The 17,395-nt window shown below is 37.6% G+C and overlaps 1 protein-coding gene across 3 annotated transcripts in view; it reads left to right on the top strand.

Annotated features, from left to right (window-relative positions):
• The window catches only part of LOC103711432 (protein CHROMATIN REMODELING 4-like), a 33,265-nt gene that overhangs the window by 9,703 nt on the left and 6,167 nt on the right, over nt 1-17,395 (top strand). For all 3 annotated transcript variants that reach the window (XM_008797569.4, XM_008797571.3, XM_008797570.3), the window contains 2 exons: nt 12,562-12,719; nt 17,096-17,210. In XM_008797569.4, coding sequence (XP_008795791.2) covers nt 12,562-12,719; nt 17,096-17,210 — 273 coding nt within the window. The remainder of the gene's footprint in view (nt 1-12,561; nt 12,720-17,095; nt 17,211-17,395) is intronic.

The raw sequence follows: 17,395 nt of genomic DNA, 5'->3' as shown, positions 1-17,395 counted from the left end.
TACTATTACTCGTAGTTCAGTTTAGTTATGCAATGAGCTCCGTAAATAACATTATAATCAGTACCAGAATTTGGCCCAAAGGGTGACTAAATTAGACTACAGTAGATAGTTGTGTTGTCTGATGTAAGGACCATTATATATGTCCACTAAAAAATGTCACAATTATTGCCCACTTTACACAAATTGCCTGCGTGTTAAAATGGGATCACATGTGCAATGACTAGAGGAATGGTCACTTTTGTAAGCCTAGACACTTTTTCACTAAGGAAGCCAAATGAATGATATGTGCAATCTCACTCAGCTATGAGTATCATTTTAGGTGTAGGAATTGAACAATCACTCCTGTGACAGTAAACTGATCATTTCCATCAATTTAAATGGTGCAAGCTATAACTTCCTTTCCAACTTTAAGGTCAACTGTTACAGTCATATCTAAAACCATATGGGTGCAAAAAAACTAGTCGAACATATAATTTCAAAGGTTTTATTGTGAAAGAATTGTGGCTTTCAGAGCATATTTCTTCAAAAGAACCTACATGCACTCAAAGCTACTTTAATACATCAAGTCCAGAACTTGAATATTTGTGAGTTTTACTTTAAGTGGTTTGGTTAAGAGGTGTGCAACTTTCTTTTTTGGGCTACCTTAACACCCAAAGTAGATTATTGCATGTTGATTGAAATGTGATTCTTGATGAATATGTGAACATATATTTGTACTTACTCCAAAGGACAAAGAGTTGTTTGTGGCCAGTAAGATGGGTGCCAAGACTGACCACAATCATGTTGAAAATGCCAAGAGAAGTTAAATATTCCAAGGTCTGTGGATACTTAAGCTTGAAGTTGTCTCTACACTTGTTGTTGACTCCGTAAGGGAAGTTCTAACTCGTCAGGGATGAGTTCATTTAGGCCAACCGGATTGCTGCAGAAGCGTAAATGCTTCAATCCAAGGATTTGAGGTTTTCTCTGGTATAGTGATCAAAACTTGCTTTGCGTGGCTCGTCTAAAGTAGGAGGAACAACAAAAGAGTCTACTGATACAATAACACAATGTTTGTGCATAGCCCGAAAGCATTGTGCCAGAACATTGTAAAGAAATCAGATTTTGGGTTATGATAAACTTAATATTACTGGATAAATCCTTTTTTTTTTGAGGAATATTGGTGCTCTCCAGCTGTTGTTGGTGGTAGTGATTCCTCTATGCCATAGTGGTAGTAGGTTCAACTTCGTTTATGCTTAATATTGTTAGTTATCATTCTGCTAGGTTGGGGAACTTTGTCTAATTGTTTTTGGTTTTTTAATTTGTCCTGCTATGAAGAATTCTTGGGGCAGAGTGATATATTAGAGGAGGTTGAATACGATTTGCCCAAGTCAAAATGGTTGTCAGATGTGATTGTGACAATATTGCAGGATAAGTTTAGGCTGCACGATTAAAATTTGAGGAGAAATCTTGTTTAATTCTTGTTCGGTAGTATCAAGATATTGAAAGTTACACGAATCACATTAGGATAGCATTCCTCCTCCCCACCTCAAAAAGAAAAAGGAAAAGAATTTGATTCCATCCAAGGACTTTAGATGATTTGTCTTGCTTTCAGTGAGCAACTATTTTCATTACTCCAGCAATTCCGTTGCGAACTTTTATAGAAGATGGTATTGTTAATTTCTTAGAAATAAATTAAAATCATGGATGAAGATAGACAAATAAACAGTCATTCATTAGAAAGAGGCGACTTCAAAGCTCTGATATTGAGATGTGAAGTTAACTCGCAGCTTTTTTAACCAACGTTTTAAGTATCGACACTTGAAGGAAACAAGCATGTTGGGTGTTGATATCAAGGTATGCCATTCCTATTCCGCGCCCCGTACTGGTGCTACCCTGTTACTATGCCGGTTTGCCTGGTATGGGGGTCGGTTTAGCATACTCAGCCTTGGTACACCCTCCATACCGTGTACTAATACCGAACCGGTACGGTGCGCCTATACTACCTGGTTTGGTACGGTATGACATACTTTGGTTGGTATAGTGCGCTAGTTTAATACCTAGTGTTGGTAAATGGTTTCCGAGCAGTCTGGTATGGTAATGCATGGTAAGAACTAGTCTGTCCAGTACTTAAAACCTTGTTTTCTACCATAAATAACTTAACAAACAAAGTTGAATGTAATAAGAGTTCTTTAATGAAGGCATCGGCCTTAGGTTTTTGCAACAATCTTGTGGGCAGGGTCGGCGGAACCGTTCCGAACCGGATGGTTCCGGCCATTCCGAGCCATACCGGTGGCTCACCGGTACGCTTCTGGCAATGGAAATGAACCCTGTTTTTGGAGCCGAAGGAGAAGAAAAGAGGAAGTGAGCGGGGGAGGGAAAGGGAGCGGGCGGGAGGCCGGTGGAGGCCGGCAGCTTGTTCCCCTATTTTGTTCGAAACAAGGGAACCGGCTGCGGCCTTGCCTCCCACGGCCTCGGCCGGTGTCCGTCACCCTTCGCTGGCCTCCCTCCCCCCTTCTCGCTCTCTCTTTTCCTCTCTCCCATGTTACCGTGCCCTCTCCTCTGTCGGTACGGGCCCGGGCCGGGTTCGTACCGACTCGTGCCGCCGGAGAACCGATATGGTGCCTGGTACCGGTTCCGTCGATCTTGTTTGTAGATATGTGTACCATATAAGCAAATGATTAAGCAAAACTATTTGGACTATGCATAAGAATATCATGAAAATACACACAGTATGCCTAAAATTGTGCACAACAAGTAATCATGGATTTTCTTTCTTTCTTTCTTTATCTTTTTTTCTCTTTTTTTGCGCGGGGGTTGGGGTGGGGCTGGGAGTGAACCACTTTCAACACATGGTTGGTTTGATTGCTTATTCACCTGAATACATGTTGCAGTCTACTAACTGCATCATTTTGGGCCAATTGGTCCCCATTTGTGGCCATACCTCATGGTTTGTTGTTAGGTGCACACTGCCTCCATTAATGCTTGAAGCTTATGCCGGTAACACCTTATGCTTGAATATTGAGAATAGTTATACGGGGTCGGTTTAGCATACTCAGTCTTGGTGCGCCCTCCATACCGTGTACTAATACCGAACCGGTGCGGTGCGCCTATACTACCTGGTTTGGTATGGTATGACATACTTTGGTTGGTATATTGCGCTAGTTTAATACCCAGTGTTGGTAAATGGTTTTCGAGTAGTCCGGTATGGTAATGCATGGTAAAAACTAGTATGTCCAGTACTTAAAACCTTGTTTTCTACCATAAATAACTTAACAAACAAAGTTGAATGTAACAAGAGTTCTTTAATGAAGGCATCGGCCTTAGGTTTTTGCAACAATCTTGTGGGCAGGGTCAGCGGAACTGTTTCGAACCGGATGGTTCCGGCCGTTCCGAGCCATATCGGTGGCTCACCGGTACGCTTATGGCAATGGAAATGAACCCTGTTTTTGGAGCCAAAGAAGGAGAAGAAAAGAGGAAGCGAGCGGGGGAGGGAAAGGGAGCGGGCGGGAGGCCGGTGGAGGCCGACGGCTTATTCCCCTATTTTGTTCGAAACAAGGGAACCGGCTGCGGCCTTGCCTCCCACGGCCTCCGCCGGTGTCAGCCACCCTTCGCTGGCCTCCCTCCTCTCCTCCTTCTTGCTCTCTCTTTTTCTCTCTCCCATGGTACCGTGCCCTCTCCTCTGTTGGTACGGGCCCGTACCGACTCGTGCCGCCGGAGAACCGATATGGTGCCTGGTACCGGTTCCGCCGACCTTGCTTGTAGATATGTGTACCATATAAGCAAATAATTAAGCAAAACAATTTATAGGACTATGCATAAGAATATCATGAAAATACACACAATATGCCTAAAATTGTGCACAAGTAATCATGGATTTTCTTTCTTTCTTTCTTTATCTTTTTTTCTCTTTTTTTGCTGGGGGGTTGGGGTGGGGCTAGGAATGAACCACTTTCAAAACATGGTTGGTTTGATTGCTTATGCGCCTGAATACATGTTGCAGTCTACTAACTGCATCATGTTGGGCCAATTGGTCTCCATTTGTGGCTATACCTCATGGTTTGTTGTTGGGTGCACACTGCCTCCATATATGCTTGAAGCTTATGCTGGTAACACTTTACACTTGAATATTGAGAATAGTTATACGGGGGTCGGTTTAACATACTCAGTCTTGGTACGCCCTCCATACCATGTACTAATACCGAACCGGTGCGGTGTGCTTATACTACCTGGTTTGGTACGGTATGACATACTTTGGTTGGTATAGTGCGCTAGTTTAATACCTAGTGTTGGTAAATAGTTTCCAAGCAGTCCGATATGGTAATGCATGGTAAGAACTAGTATGTCCGGTACTTTAAACCTTGTTTTCTACCATAAATAACTTAACAAACAAAGTTGAATGTAATAAGAGTTCTTTAATGAAGGCATCGGCCTTAGGTTTTTGCAACAATCTTGTGGGCAGAGTCGGCGGAACTGTTTCGAACCGGATGGTTCCGGCCGTTTCGAGCCATACTGGTGGCTCACCGGTACGCTTCTGGCAATAGAAATGAACCCTGTTTTCAGAGCCGAAGAAGAAGAAAAGAGGAAGCGAGCGGGGGAGGGAAAGAGAGCGGGCGGGAGGCCGGTGGAGGCCGACGGCATGTTCCCCTATTTTGTTCGAAACAATGGAACCGGCTGCGGCCTTGCCTCCTACGGCCTCCGCCGGTGTTCGCCACCCTTCGCTGGCCTCCCTCCTCTCCCCCTTCTCGCTCTCTCTTTTCCTCTCTCCCATGGTACCGTGCCCTCTCCTCTGTCGGTACGGGCCCGGGCCGGGTCCGTACCGACTCGTGCCGCCGGAGAACCGATATGGTGCCTGGTACCGGTTCTGCTGACCTTGTTTGTAGATATGTGTACCATACAAGCAAATGATTAAGCAAAACAATTTGTAGGACTATGCATAAGAATATCATAAAAATACACACAGTATGCCTAAAATTGTGCACAAGTATTCATAGATTTTCTTTCTTTCTTTCTTTATCTTTTTTTCTCTTTTTTTGCGCGGGGGCGGGGGGGGGGTGGGTTGGGGTGGGGCTATGAATGAACCACTTTCAAAACATGGTTGGTTTGATTGCTTATGCGCCTGAATACATGTTGCAGTCTACTAACTGCATCATGTTGGGCCAATTGGTCTCCATTTGTGGCCATACCTCATGGTTTGTTGTTAGGTGCACACTGCCTCCATATAATGCTTGAAGCTTATGCTAGTAACACCTTATGCTTGAATATTGAGAATAGTTATACGGAGGTTGGTTTAGCATACTCAGTCTTGGTACGCCCTCCATACCGTGTACTAATACCGAACTGGTATGGTGCGCCTATACTACATGGTTTGGTACGGTATGACATACTTTGGTTGGTATAGTGCTCTAGTTTAATACCTAGTGTTGGTAAATAGTTTTCAAGCAGTCCGGTATGGTAATGCATGGTAAGAACTAGTATGTTCGGTACTTAAAACCTTGTTTTCTACCATAAATAACTTAACAAACAAAGTTGAATGTAATAAGAGTTCTTTAATGAAGGCATCGGCCTTAGGTTTTTGCAATAATCTTGTGGGCAGGGTCGGCGGAACCGTTCCGAACCGGATGGTTCCGGCCGTTCCGAGCCATACCGGTGGCTCACCGGTTCGCTTCTGGCAATGGAAATGAACCCTGTTTTCGGAGCCGGAGAAGGAGAAGAAAAGAGGGAGCGAGCGGGGGAGGAAAAGGGAGCGGGCGGGAGGCCGGTGGAGGCCGGCGGCTTGTTCCTCTATTTTGTTCGAAACAAGGGAACCGGCTGCGGCCGTGCCTCCCACGGCCTCCGCCGGTGTCCGCTACCCTTCGCTGGCCTCCCTCCTTCTCTCCCCCTTCTCGCTCTCTCTTTTCCTCTCTCCCATGGTACCGTGCCTTCTTCTCTGTCGGTACGGGCCTGGGCCGGGCATGTACCGACTCGTGCCGCCGGAGATCCGATATGGTGCCTGGTACCGGTTCCGCCGACCTTGCTTGTTGGAATGTGTACCATATAAGCAAATGATTAAGCAAAACAATTTGTAGGACTATGCATAAGAATATCATGAAAATACACACAATATGCCTAAAATTGTGCACAAGAAGTAATCATGGATTTTCTTTCTTTCTTTCTTTATCTTTTTTTCTCTTTTTTTTGCTGGGGGGGGGGGGGGGGTGTTGGGGTGGGGCTAGGAATGAACCACTTTGAAAACATGGTTGGTTTGATTGTTTATGCGCCTGAATACATGTTGCAGCCTACTAACTGCATCATGTTGGGCCAATTGGTCTCCATTTGTGGCCATACCTCATGGTTTGTTATTAGGTGCACACTGCCTCCATATATTGCTTGAAGCTTATGCTGGTAACACCTTATGCTTGAATATTGAGAATAGTGCCTAAGGAGATATTTTTGTAAGGTTAACATGTCGTACCTAAAATAGGTTGTTAAATAAGATTTAGTGTGTATACTTAATTTTTTTCCCATAATATTTAGTTATATTTATTTTTTTATGCCAGCCCCATATGTGGCCAAAAACTGCATATGCTCTATTTTGTACCCCAACTGCCTGCATGCCACGTCCACTTTTTAAATCCTTTGGAGTGAAGTGTTGCTTTGGGAAATAATTCTAATGGATGTGGATAGCTTCGCTAATGAGATGTGTCTTGACATCAGACACATTTTGATAGAAAGTAGCAGCTTTTCTTAATACTAGTACCTAGTAAGTTTGCACGTGCATATGCATGCAGCACTGGAAAAAAAATAGACAGACAATAAACCATCAAAATGAAACTCATTGTGCGGTTTACAATGAATAAACTCGACGTATTCACCAAAAAAAAAACTGACATTCGTTAACATATGTAGTTGAAAACTAAGAGTTAGCGGTCATGTATTAAGAATCACCTCCTATGTTCAAAAACTGATGCAAAATTTTGCAATGATATAGTTGAATCTAAGAGTTATAACAGTCAAATCCTTAGGTAGGTTCAGATGTACTATTCGAAACCAAAAATGAATTCTCATCTCAATAATTTCCTTTCTAGCCTCTCAATTACTATTATCACAGTGCTTTTGGAGTCAAATCGCAATGCCAAGGATTGCTAGTTGTCTTGGTTGTTTGAAAATTTCCTCAAGCATTCAATTGGAGGCACAGATTATGCTGTAAGGGCTTGACAATAACCGTCATGGGCCCAAGGTTGTTGACTTTTGTATAAAAGTTTGTAAATGCTACAGAAGTGTACAAATCTCCCTCCCTAAACTAGACACTTTAAAATGGTAATGTTGCACACATCGGGTCCCTTGCCTGTGGCTCATGATTACCTTCACTCTTGCAACTTCAGACCGCATACAAAAAAGTAAGGGGATTTTGTACTATATTTGGAAAAGATTATTGATAAGGGCTTGCTGACCCATGCTTTAAGCTTATGGTTATGGACACTTAATGCGCATCACATTCAGTAGCCTGAATTTTGCTAATTTAGAGTTCTTTAATTTTAGGCTTTAGATTGAAATCATTAGGACCTTTTGAAGTTCAATGATGGCCAATCAAAATTGTATCACAAGATCTTTAAGTCCCTAATTTTAAGAGATCCAAAAATGACTCAATTTTGGTAAGTTAAGGGTTGGTTACTGTTCACGTCGTTGTAGCATGAATAATGATGCTGCAGTACCATATGCTGTTAGGAGTCAATAACTAGCTTGTTTTGGATTTTTTTTTTTGAGGGATTTATTTCTATCTTTATATTCGTTAACTCGAGGGGCAAGTTTGAGTCTTTATAAAGTAGATCGAGCAAAAGACTTGTATAATGTTTTATTTATTTATTTATTGTGAATGGAGTTTTGATGCCAGGTTTGGCCCTCTTGTTTCCTCCCTCTCTCTTCTCCTCTCACTCTCTATTTTATGCTACAGATTTCTATGTGCATTATCCGATTTAATCTGTTACAGATTTATATTTGATTGGCTAAGAGATCTCTAAAATGTGATTTGGTTCATCTTCCACTCTCCTCCTTGCTACTTATTCCTCTCTTCCCTCCCTTTCTCTCTCTCTCTCAATCTTCTTTATTTCATAAATCCCTTGTTTATCCCTGCTGTTTTTGGGCTTTTAATAGATCGTATTTCTGTCTATAAATTTTTGCAATGCATTATTTGATCTAATCTGGTTGATTTATATTTGATTGTCAGCTGTAGATTGTGATTTGCTTCATTTTCCCACATATAGAACATCCTAAAATAATTTTTTGAATAGCCATTGCCCTAAATTTCAAGCTTTCTTATTGATTATCCTAGTCTTAAAACCTGGACAACAAGCAATAAAACCCTTAGCAATCCTAATCCTTTGTCTCAAGATACACCATTGCATGCAGGTGGCCCTAACACCTGCTGTCCTACATCAACACTTGAAGCTCATAGTTCAACATCTTGCTTTTCAATTATATCGGCCTCCATATAGATGAGCTCTTGATCGAATTGCCAAATGCATCCTAGTATACATTACCTGATTATAGCAAGAATCTTGCCCATAAAAGTTTGCATTGGTCTGATATGCTTCCAGAATCAAGATCCAAACTCTAATTTGGTTGGGTTTTAATCTTTCCAGATTGGACGCGATCTGTTTTCTCTTAAGCCGACCAGATTGGACTTAAGGAAAAAAGATTCAAAATGCAAATGAAAAGAAACCCACCTCACTAGACTTGAAAATTTACTGGTTAAAATTTGGAACTAATTTTAGGCAGAAGGCCAGTTCTAGCTGAATTTAGATTAAGCCAATAGTGAATCTTGCTCGGCTGGACTCAGATTTTATGGATCCTGTTAGACCAACAAAAGTGTGTTAACAAATCCTTGATCCAACATAGTTATTTGGTCCAGTCTAGGTTGTGAATTTATATATTTGGGTCTAATTAGACCCAAATGTTAGTTTGACCTGACCTCAAGAACATGCAGCCATACACATAAGCATCTGAAATTTGGAGGGTTTTGAATATAGTCTGTTGGATATTTTGAAACATTAAATGGTCCTTGCTTAAACCATCATCTCCAATGACGTGCTCCATAAAATTTCAAAAATTGAAGGAAACAGTTGTTCGTTAGAGATTCCTTGCTGCTAACAGGACCATGACTGTCTTTCAAGTATGTTCTTTAGGCATCTTCCTTCTTGATAAGTGCACCCTTTTCTTAAATGCACTTGATTTATTCCTATCAAAGTTTGCCGTACCGGTCGGTGCCGTAGCGTACTGGGCTTACCTTATCAGTACCAAACCAATATGCAGTCACGTATTGTATCGACGCTTGGTACGTTCTACTGTCTCGTACCATACCATGTACCGACACTATAATAGGATGGTACCGGTACAGGGTCCGATATCGATATGCGAACCTTGATTTCTATCCTTTAATAATATGTATGATTATGTATATGAAAAACAAAAGTACATTTGGGATCTTCATCATTTCAATATAGTCTATCGAACAAGCACCCATCTTAATAAGTTCATTACTATCTTTTAATGTTCACTTCATTTACTTTTATCCTTTAGTGTTATATGTAAGTGCACGTGCATGTGTGATGGCAGTACATTGACAAGCTCCTTTAATTAAGTAACAATGTTTCCATATATATATATATATATATATATATATATATATATATATATATATAAGTAGCATAGTCAAGAGTCCTTCCTTTGGTAAATGTACCCCTTTTTCCTTTTATATAAACTTAATTTATTTCTATGCATTAATGCTATTAATAGAGTATATGTACATGAAACAGAGTGACATTGGGAAGCTTTTTTATTTCAACAATAAAGAGTCTTTAAATATAGTAAGAAGTAGGTGGAGAAAACATTAGTTGTTTTGTTCAAGTTCCAATAGATCTTTCCACAGAGTTGACAGAAGAAAGTGCTATGAGTGCACTTATAGGATTGCTATAGACATTTGAAGGGTTATTGTATATTTGCTCTCCCAAAATCACTGGTTCCACATATCCCTAGATCATCCTGTATTTGCAATGATAACCTCCTGTTAGGTGTTCAGTTGATGGCATTAACAAGTAACAGTTTTAAGTGCAAACTGATGCTATTACCCTTTTACATAAATACCGCTGAAAAACTGAAAATTCAGTTTGTATGCACAAGCTACACTTCTGCATAAATATTTGAAGGATATCAGTGCTAAAGGGTAATAAAGTTATTTTACACTTAAAAATGTTACTGACATTGTCAATCAAAAATCTATCAAGAGGGGTATTGTTGCAAAAGCCATATTTACAACAGGCGTATGGTAAAATCTAACAAGAGGGTTATTTTTGAAGGGTAAATATGCAATAAGCCATATTTACGAGGGTGTTTATGTGTGTGTGCATGCGCTAAAATCCCCAAAATAATTTTTTTTTTAATATGGTTATTACTTATTATTATCTAGTGATACATTCTTCTTGCAAATTATGCCAATGAAATGCGAAATGTAATATACTTTAACTAATTGCTCTGTATTTCAACATTTATCAGTGATGATCATGAACTAATTCTCTATTAAGTGACAAAATGCCAAAGCCCAACAACATGTATTTTATTTGGTTATCTATATAAAATTTCAATAGGTACTTGGTTTTAAATAGCAAGTATTCTTGGTTTCAGGAAATATTTAAATGCTTTCTTTCTAGGTTGGACGCAAACTTTAATGTATGTTAGTAGAAAAAAGAAATGAAAGATTAGAATAGGGACATGGAATCAAAAACTATAAAAAATTTGTTTTCTCAAACAAAAATTGTTATTATGCAAATGTCTGGGTGGGACCCCCATGATGCTGATGTCCTAACATGAAGGTCACTCTAGTAGTTTATTCTTCTCTGAATTCATGAGTACACTTCTATATCTGATAGTTTCCCCATCCACCACTTTTTTAAGAAGAGAAAAGTGAATAGTAGAAAAGAGTTTTCAAATAGAGAAAAAAGGCGCACGGAATGGTAGGAAAGTGAAGTGCATTAATCAATTCCATTAGGTACACCAGCACCTAGGGCTTGCATGCCTCATCAAATTTTAGAACTTGACCCAAATCCATCTAGCTTTCAAGTAATTTAAGAGCAACAAGTTAATTAGACAAGCCAGTTTCTTTAAGGTATCTCTCAAACAAGCAAAAGATAAATGTTCCTCATCAGGACTCTGTTCCCTCGCCTGAAATCACTATAAAAAAAGGGCTCTCTTTTTAGGCTAGTTAAGATAGGGAGTGAATTCTACTTTAGACAAGTCTAGCAAAGTAGCTCATCTGGTAAGACGATCATCGGTCCAACCTCTTTCAATCGGTCTTTCCTCTTTCAATCGCTTGAACTGGTATTAAGGAAATTCGATTTCTCCTCAATATAACATTTTTGCAACGAAAAAAGATTTGCTTTTTTTTGACTAACATTTGCAGAAGAAGCTTTTTTTTTAGACCACAACCTTTGTAAAACCATAATGATTTGAAAAAATGAGCACCATTTACATTGGTAATCTTGATTAGATAGTGCATACAATTGCTTTACAAGTTATATTAGTTCAAGATATACTTACCATCTATATTTTCAATCAATGCATTTTCTTTTGTGAGGAATAATGAAATTATCTTTTCTATCGAAATCTTTCACCCCAAAATTAAAACAAAATAGTTGGTATACATGTCTTGAACTATCTTTAAAAAAATCTACAATAAAAAAGGGCATCCAATGGATGATGCTCCCACCATTGTAGGGTCTAGGAGAGTCAGATGAATCAACCTTACCTCCACGTGTAGAGAGACTATTTTTGTGTTTCGAACCTATGATACCTAGGTCATAGTGGGGCAATCTTATCATTGCGCCAAGGCCCACAGTCTAAAGATATCTATAATGATGGCTCAAATTTTACTTCATGGACAAACAATTAGAACATGAATAATAAACACCCACACCGCTTCCTTTTTCAATTTATTCACCTAGTTACTTGACATTTATAATAAATATACTAAAGATATGGGGCAATTAATATGTTCTAAAGAAGCTTAGGAACTTAAATAGCATGCCTACTTCTATTTTGCCATTAAAAAAACTCTTTCCTCAAGTATATATTTTGGGCTCCCAAGGGTTGAATGCTAGTTCAAAGGTTACTTGCTAGTATCTGAATTACCTTTTAATGCCAAAAGAAGACCTGGGCGGTATTATCTCGGCTTAACCATGTTTTGGATCTTTCCATATATAATTTTTATTTTAAAATTAGAACTAGTATGATACATATTTTATTTGGGAAATGGCAATTCTATTTCCTGAACACATCACAGGTAGCATTTATTAATTGTTACTGAGTTCTCTACTGCATGGTTTTAGTGATACATGTTTCTACAATAGAGAAGTAAGGAGTCTTATTCCTCTAATGACCACTTACTTTTTTTTGTCGGTTGAAAAGTGATCACATAAATAATTATATCTTGCCATCATTTTTCTTCAATTAATCTGACAATTCTGTTTCGGTATTGATATTTTGGAATCAAATTGATATATGCAGTATTGCCATTCTGTATAATAATTCTTTGTCTATCATTTGGCCAAGTAGGCAGTGGATTGGAATGATGAACCAAATGAGGAACAAGGGGGGGCTGATACGCTCCCTACTGTCGTTGTTGATGGTTGTGAGCAGGCATCTGAAGCAAAAGAAGATAATGCAATCAGTGGTACCGAGGAAAACGAATGGGATAGACTTTTACGTGTCAGGTCAGTAATGTTTGTTAATCCATTTTTCCTAAGCATACTGGTGCTCATGTTTAGATCCTTGTGATTTTTACATTACTTTTAAAAAGTTCCTATATCATGTTTATTAACACACTTGGAGAATTGCACATTAGATTGGTCTGGTGGAGTTAAGCATCTTTAATTTGACCAAACATTTAACTTTGCCAAACTTGTTTAAATCAAATGATAATATATTAGAGTTGTGAAAGAGGTCATGATTTGGTGACATTTTGTACTATTCAGTTGCATAGCAGTATCGAAATTTTATCTTACTCTAGAGTGGTAAGCAACCGTTTTCCAAATTCAAATGTCATGGTGTGAAATCTTATCCAGTGCAAGCATTTTATCCTTTGGAAAATATAAACTATTACAACAGGTTTGAAATGCCATGCAAGGGTGCGGTTTGACGTGTACCTCTTGGTACATAATGTACTGAGGCCTTCTCAGTACAGGGAGGTGGTTTGGTACAAGGATGCTCAATTTGGACAAAACCATCCAGTTTGCTCCCATACCGAAGGTGGATCCAGTGGTTTGAGGGCAGATCGAGGTTGATTTACCTTGTACCTCTTGAACCGAGCAGTATTCTTGCATACTGCTTCAGAAGTGGGTTACATGGTGTTTCTCTTTTGCTTTTGACCATCTGAATTGATGCACTAGAAATATGTTGTTAAGTTATTGAGAAAATTTATGCACCAAAAGAGATAAGGTGAATGCTTTAAGTGCACGCAATAACTTTTATCTCATGTTGTGATATAAAAATTTTGAAAATTTAAGAATGATAGAAAAAATGATAAGGAATCATTGATGATAATAGCTATCATTTTGAATGATTCTGTATAGCAGGTATTGTTGTTAAATGATACTATAGATATACTCTATTTATTTTAACACTTTTAACTGAGGTTTTAACTTTTAAGTGCTGGTTCCAAATGTTGTACTGTTTTTCCATTAGAATGGTACAATACTGGTACCAACAGTAAATACTGAAATAAAACATATCAAAAAGAATAAAAAGCTGTCAGTGCGCACTGGTGCAGACCAAGATGTACTGCTGATACAGATAATTTTGGCGTCCCAGCACTCATTCTGATGCAGGTTCGTGCAAGAACAGTACGATACTGATGGTATTTTCTTGTTCTGGTGGTTTTTGAGTCTATGGTGTTCTGCTGATACCTTTTAAATGTATTTTAGGTTACAATTTATGAGATGTTATGCGGTATTTGTGCATATCAATGACTTTGGCTTACAAAGAAAACCTTGACTAGGGCCCTAAACTCAATTTTCCCACCTTATTCTTACGAGAACATAAATTTGGACAAGAAAACGTGATAAGGAAATTCAAAATCAGAGACTGGATGTTAAAAGATTGTACTAAGAGCGTTTGAAGCATATCCATGCATACCCATCGATACCCATTGCCGGCAGTCGGCATGATCCTTGATATGGCATGTATTGTGTCTATGCTTGATTGATATACCATATCAACTCTCAGCATTTTGAACCTTGCTATATTACATTGGTTTGTTACCTTGCTTCTTATTTATGGACGTGTCACAGCACAAAATAGAAAAGGCTTAAATTTTTTGTTTTCTACTTGACACCATCCTCACAGAATTAACCGAGCGGCCAATAAAATTAATTGGTATATCCTACAGCAGTTTCCTGTTACAAAATGAACTCAGCTTTAACCATCTTTTCTAGGGTTGTTTACTGAGGATTTGGCATTAATGTAGCGGTTGGCTACATAAAATTCGTATAGGTTGATGGAATCTATTATGATAGTTTGATGAAACACGCAAGTTCTTAGCTTCTTTCTTTTAGAGTCATTAATGCTTTCTTGTATTGGCCTTGTGATTAGCTACGTCTTTGTGTGAAGCTGGTATTAACTGATGGACTGTGGAGAGGCTTGAAACCTTGGTAAACTCATTTTATATGATATGAGATGCAAATTAGTTGATGCTCTCCACATCTTAAAAACAACTGTTGAGTTTGTAGCTTTGAGGTCCATCATAATGCTTACATTATCGACAACCTAGGGTTTTTTTTTGAGGGAACTAGTTCTTAGCGACAAGAGACACTGTGCTGTAGACTACATTGAGCACAATAATGCAAGCTAATGTGCTTATAAAATCTTGAAGCCATAGATTAAAAAGGAAACATAGCATTTTGTTACCCCTCCAAAATTTCCCTTTTTGTATTGTCTGTTGAAAAGTGATTTTTGCATATATACCCTTCACCTTATATGATTTTCTATTGCTACTGTAGCAATTAAAATCCAGCTTGGCCATTGTCAAATGCTGTCCATTTACCTTGTAAAACAACCTGAATACCCTTTCGCAATAATACCCCTTATGAATTGTAATATCATATAATTAACATTAATATATAATTATACTAATATTTATCATATACTAGACTTCATAAAAAATGAACAAAAATATATCATAATATATTATAAATATGTTTTATAAATTATATAGTATGTAAATATAAGTATGAAAGTCTGTGTAAATATCATCATAGTGTGTTAGATATATTTGTAAAGTATTTTTAATGTTACAGTTATTTTATCCTACATCATAATCATTGATCAAATAATCTATATTTTTGAATATAAAATATAATATTTTTATTATGATATGCATTGAAATTATAATATAATTATCAATATTAATAAGACTATGATTGAATATATTAGGTTAGACTAATATAACTACCTTGTTTACTATTATATATTATTAAATAATTATATTTTGAAAACATATTGTCCTCTGTATATTCTTAATATATTTTATGTAAGATATTAATCATATTAACTAATATTTTATTATATGATAGTATAGAAATAGTTAATATAATTATGTAAATATTAAATATTTTATTAATATAATGTTGCAACATAGTGTACGTTGTAGAATACATAATAGTAATATATTATAAATATGCGAGTATTATGTTATGAAATATTAGTATGTAATATAGAGTATATGCATAATTTTTCATATTACTAATATGTAATATGTTATAATATATAAATATTTAGCATAAATATTATATGTTTTATTAATATAATATCACCCTTTAAATACTATATATTATGATGACATATTAATATGTTGCAAATACATTGTGTTATGCAATCTTAATGTATAATTATATGTGTCTTGTGCACAATAATTTTAAGTGCTGTAGTATGTAATGGTGGGATATTTATGCAAAAAAGTTCTTTCTGCTGTAGCCATTACTTTGTTTGGAAACATTGGGGATATATTACTGCAAAACTGCAAAAATGTTCATGCCATTCACCAAGGCAAACAGCTAGCTTTTGATGCTGTTGAACCTGATGTCAACTGTAGAAGAAGTGCTGCAGAAAGAGGTGTAATGTGAGGGGTATGTATGCAAGTATATATTTTGGAGGGAAAGAGACATAAAAGCCAACTCTGCAGAGGTATATATGCAAAACTGGCAAAAGCTTATTATGGGATTGTGCTTGGCATTGCGTGTAGTGCAAGCATTAGAGGTTTTGTAGACAAACTCATTGGACTTACTCTTTAGGAGGAAAGCTTTCAGTAATAGACATGTACGACCATTGATTAAGACATCTGTTTTGTAATTCTATTGTGCCTTATTATGATAGTCTGTACTTTGTAGACTTGGTAGTTTTGCTCTCTTGCCTTTTGGGTTTCTTTTCTTCAAAGTCTTTCTGGTTTATTTAGTCTGCTTGAGACTTCGTGAACTTTCTTGGTCCTATTCTCTGGCAAGGTTGACTATGAGGATAAAATTTGAGAAGCCCATTCCATTATGCCTGATCTTGGAACATTAAAGAAAGCTTTCTAGAGTTGTTTTCCATGGAACAAACTTCAGCATTTCTGTTTTTCTTTTTAAAAGCTGGTGCTAGATGAAGCTGAATCTTCATGCAGACCTCAGTTCCCTAAACTGGGAATGTTTACACAAGCAGATTAGGTCTACACTTTGCTTGGTGTTTCCTTGGGACAGTTTGCTACCCTAAGAATAGTATATAACTTTCGGATGTGAAGTTTTTCCAATTTGTATAATGCCTTGTAAGTCCACCTAATTTTATTCATCATCATTTATATTTTGAAATGAATTTACCCACAAGAATTGTTAACTCAGTTGGTTGGTACCTTCCTCTCCAAGTGAGAGGTCTCAGGTTCAAACCTGAATTGTCGTGAATAACCACCGAATTCTTAAAAAAGGAAATTATGCCTGCACATACACATTCTGAAGCATTCATACATTACATTTCTAATTTCATTCTTTGATTTAATTAAATGCAGAAACTTAATTATTTATCTCAAACATGAGGATAAACTTGTATTTTTAATGCTTGGATTTAGGTGGGAAAAATATCAGATTGAGGAGGAAGCAGCTCTGGGTCGAGGGAAGCGCTTGAGAAAAGCAATATCTTACAAGGAAACATTTTCTTCAATACCAAGTGAAACTTTAAGTGAGGTATTGTTTTTCATCTAAACGAACTTATGGGAGATGCTGGTAGATGATGTTTATCAATGAACTGAAATTTTGCATTTGTTGCTTGACAACCGGAATTCCATTGACGCTTTCGGTTTCACAATGTTAACACATAATGTGACTTATTAATAACACATTATCGTGGCCTAGGAAAACATGGTCAATCT

Source organism: Phoenix dactylifera, chromosome 16 (genome assembly GCF_009389715.1).
Source record: "Phoenix dactylifera cultivar Barhee BC4 chromosome 16, palm_55x_up_171113_PBpolish2nd_filt_p, whole genome shotgun sequence".
Lineage (NCBI taxonomy): Eukaryota > Viridiplantae > Streptophyta > Magnoliopsida > Arecales > Arecaceae > Phoenix > Phoenix dactylifera.
The sequence above is the reverse complement of the archived record's forward strand: the minus strand, read 5'-3'. Positions and strand labels throughout refer to the sequence as shown.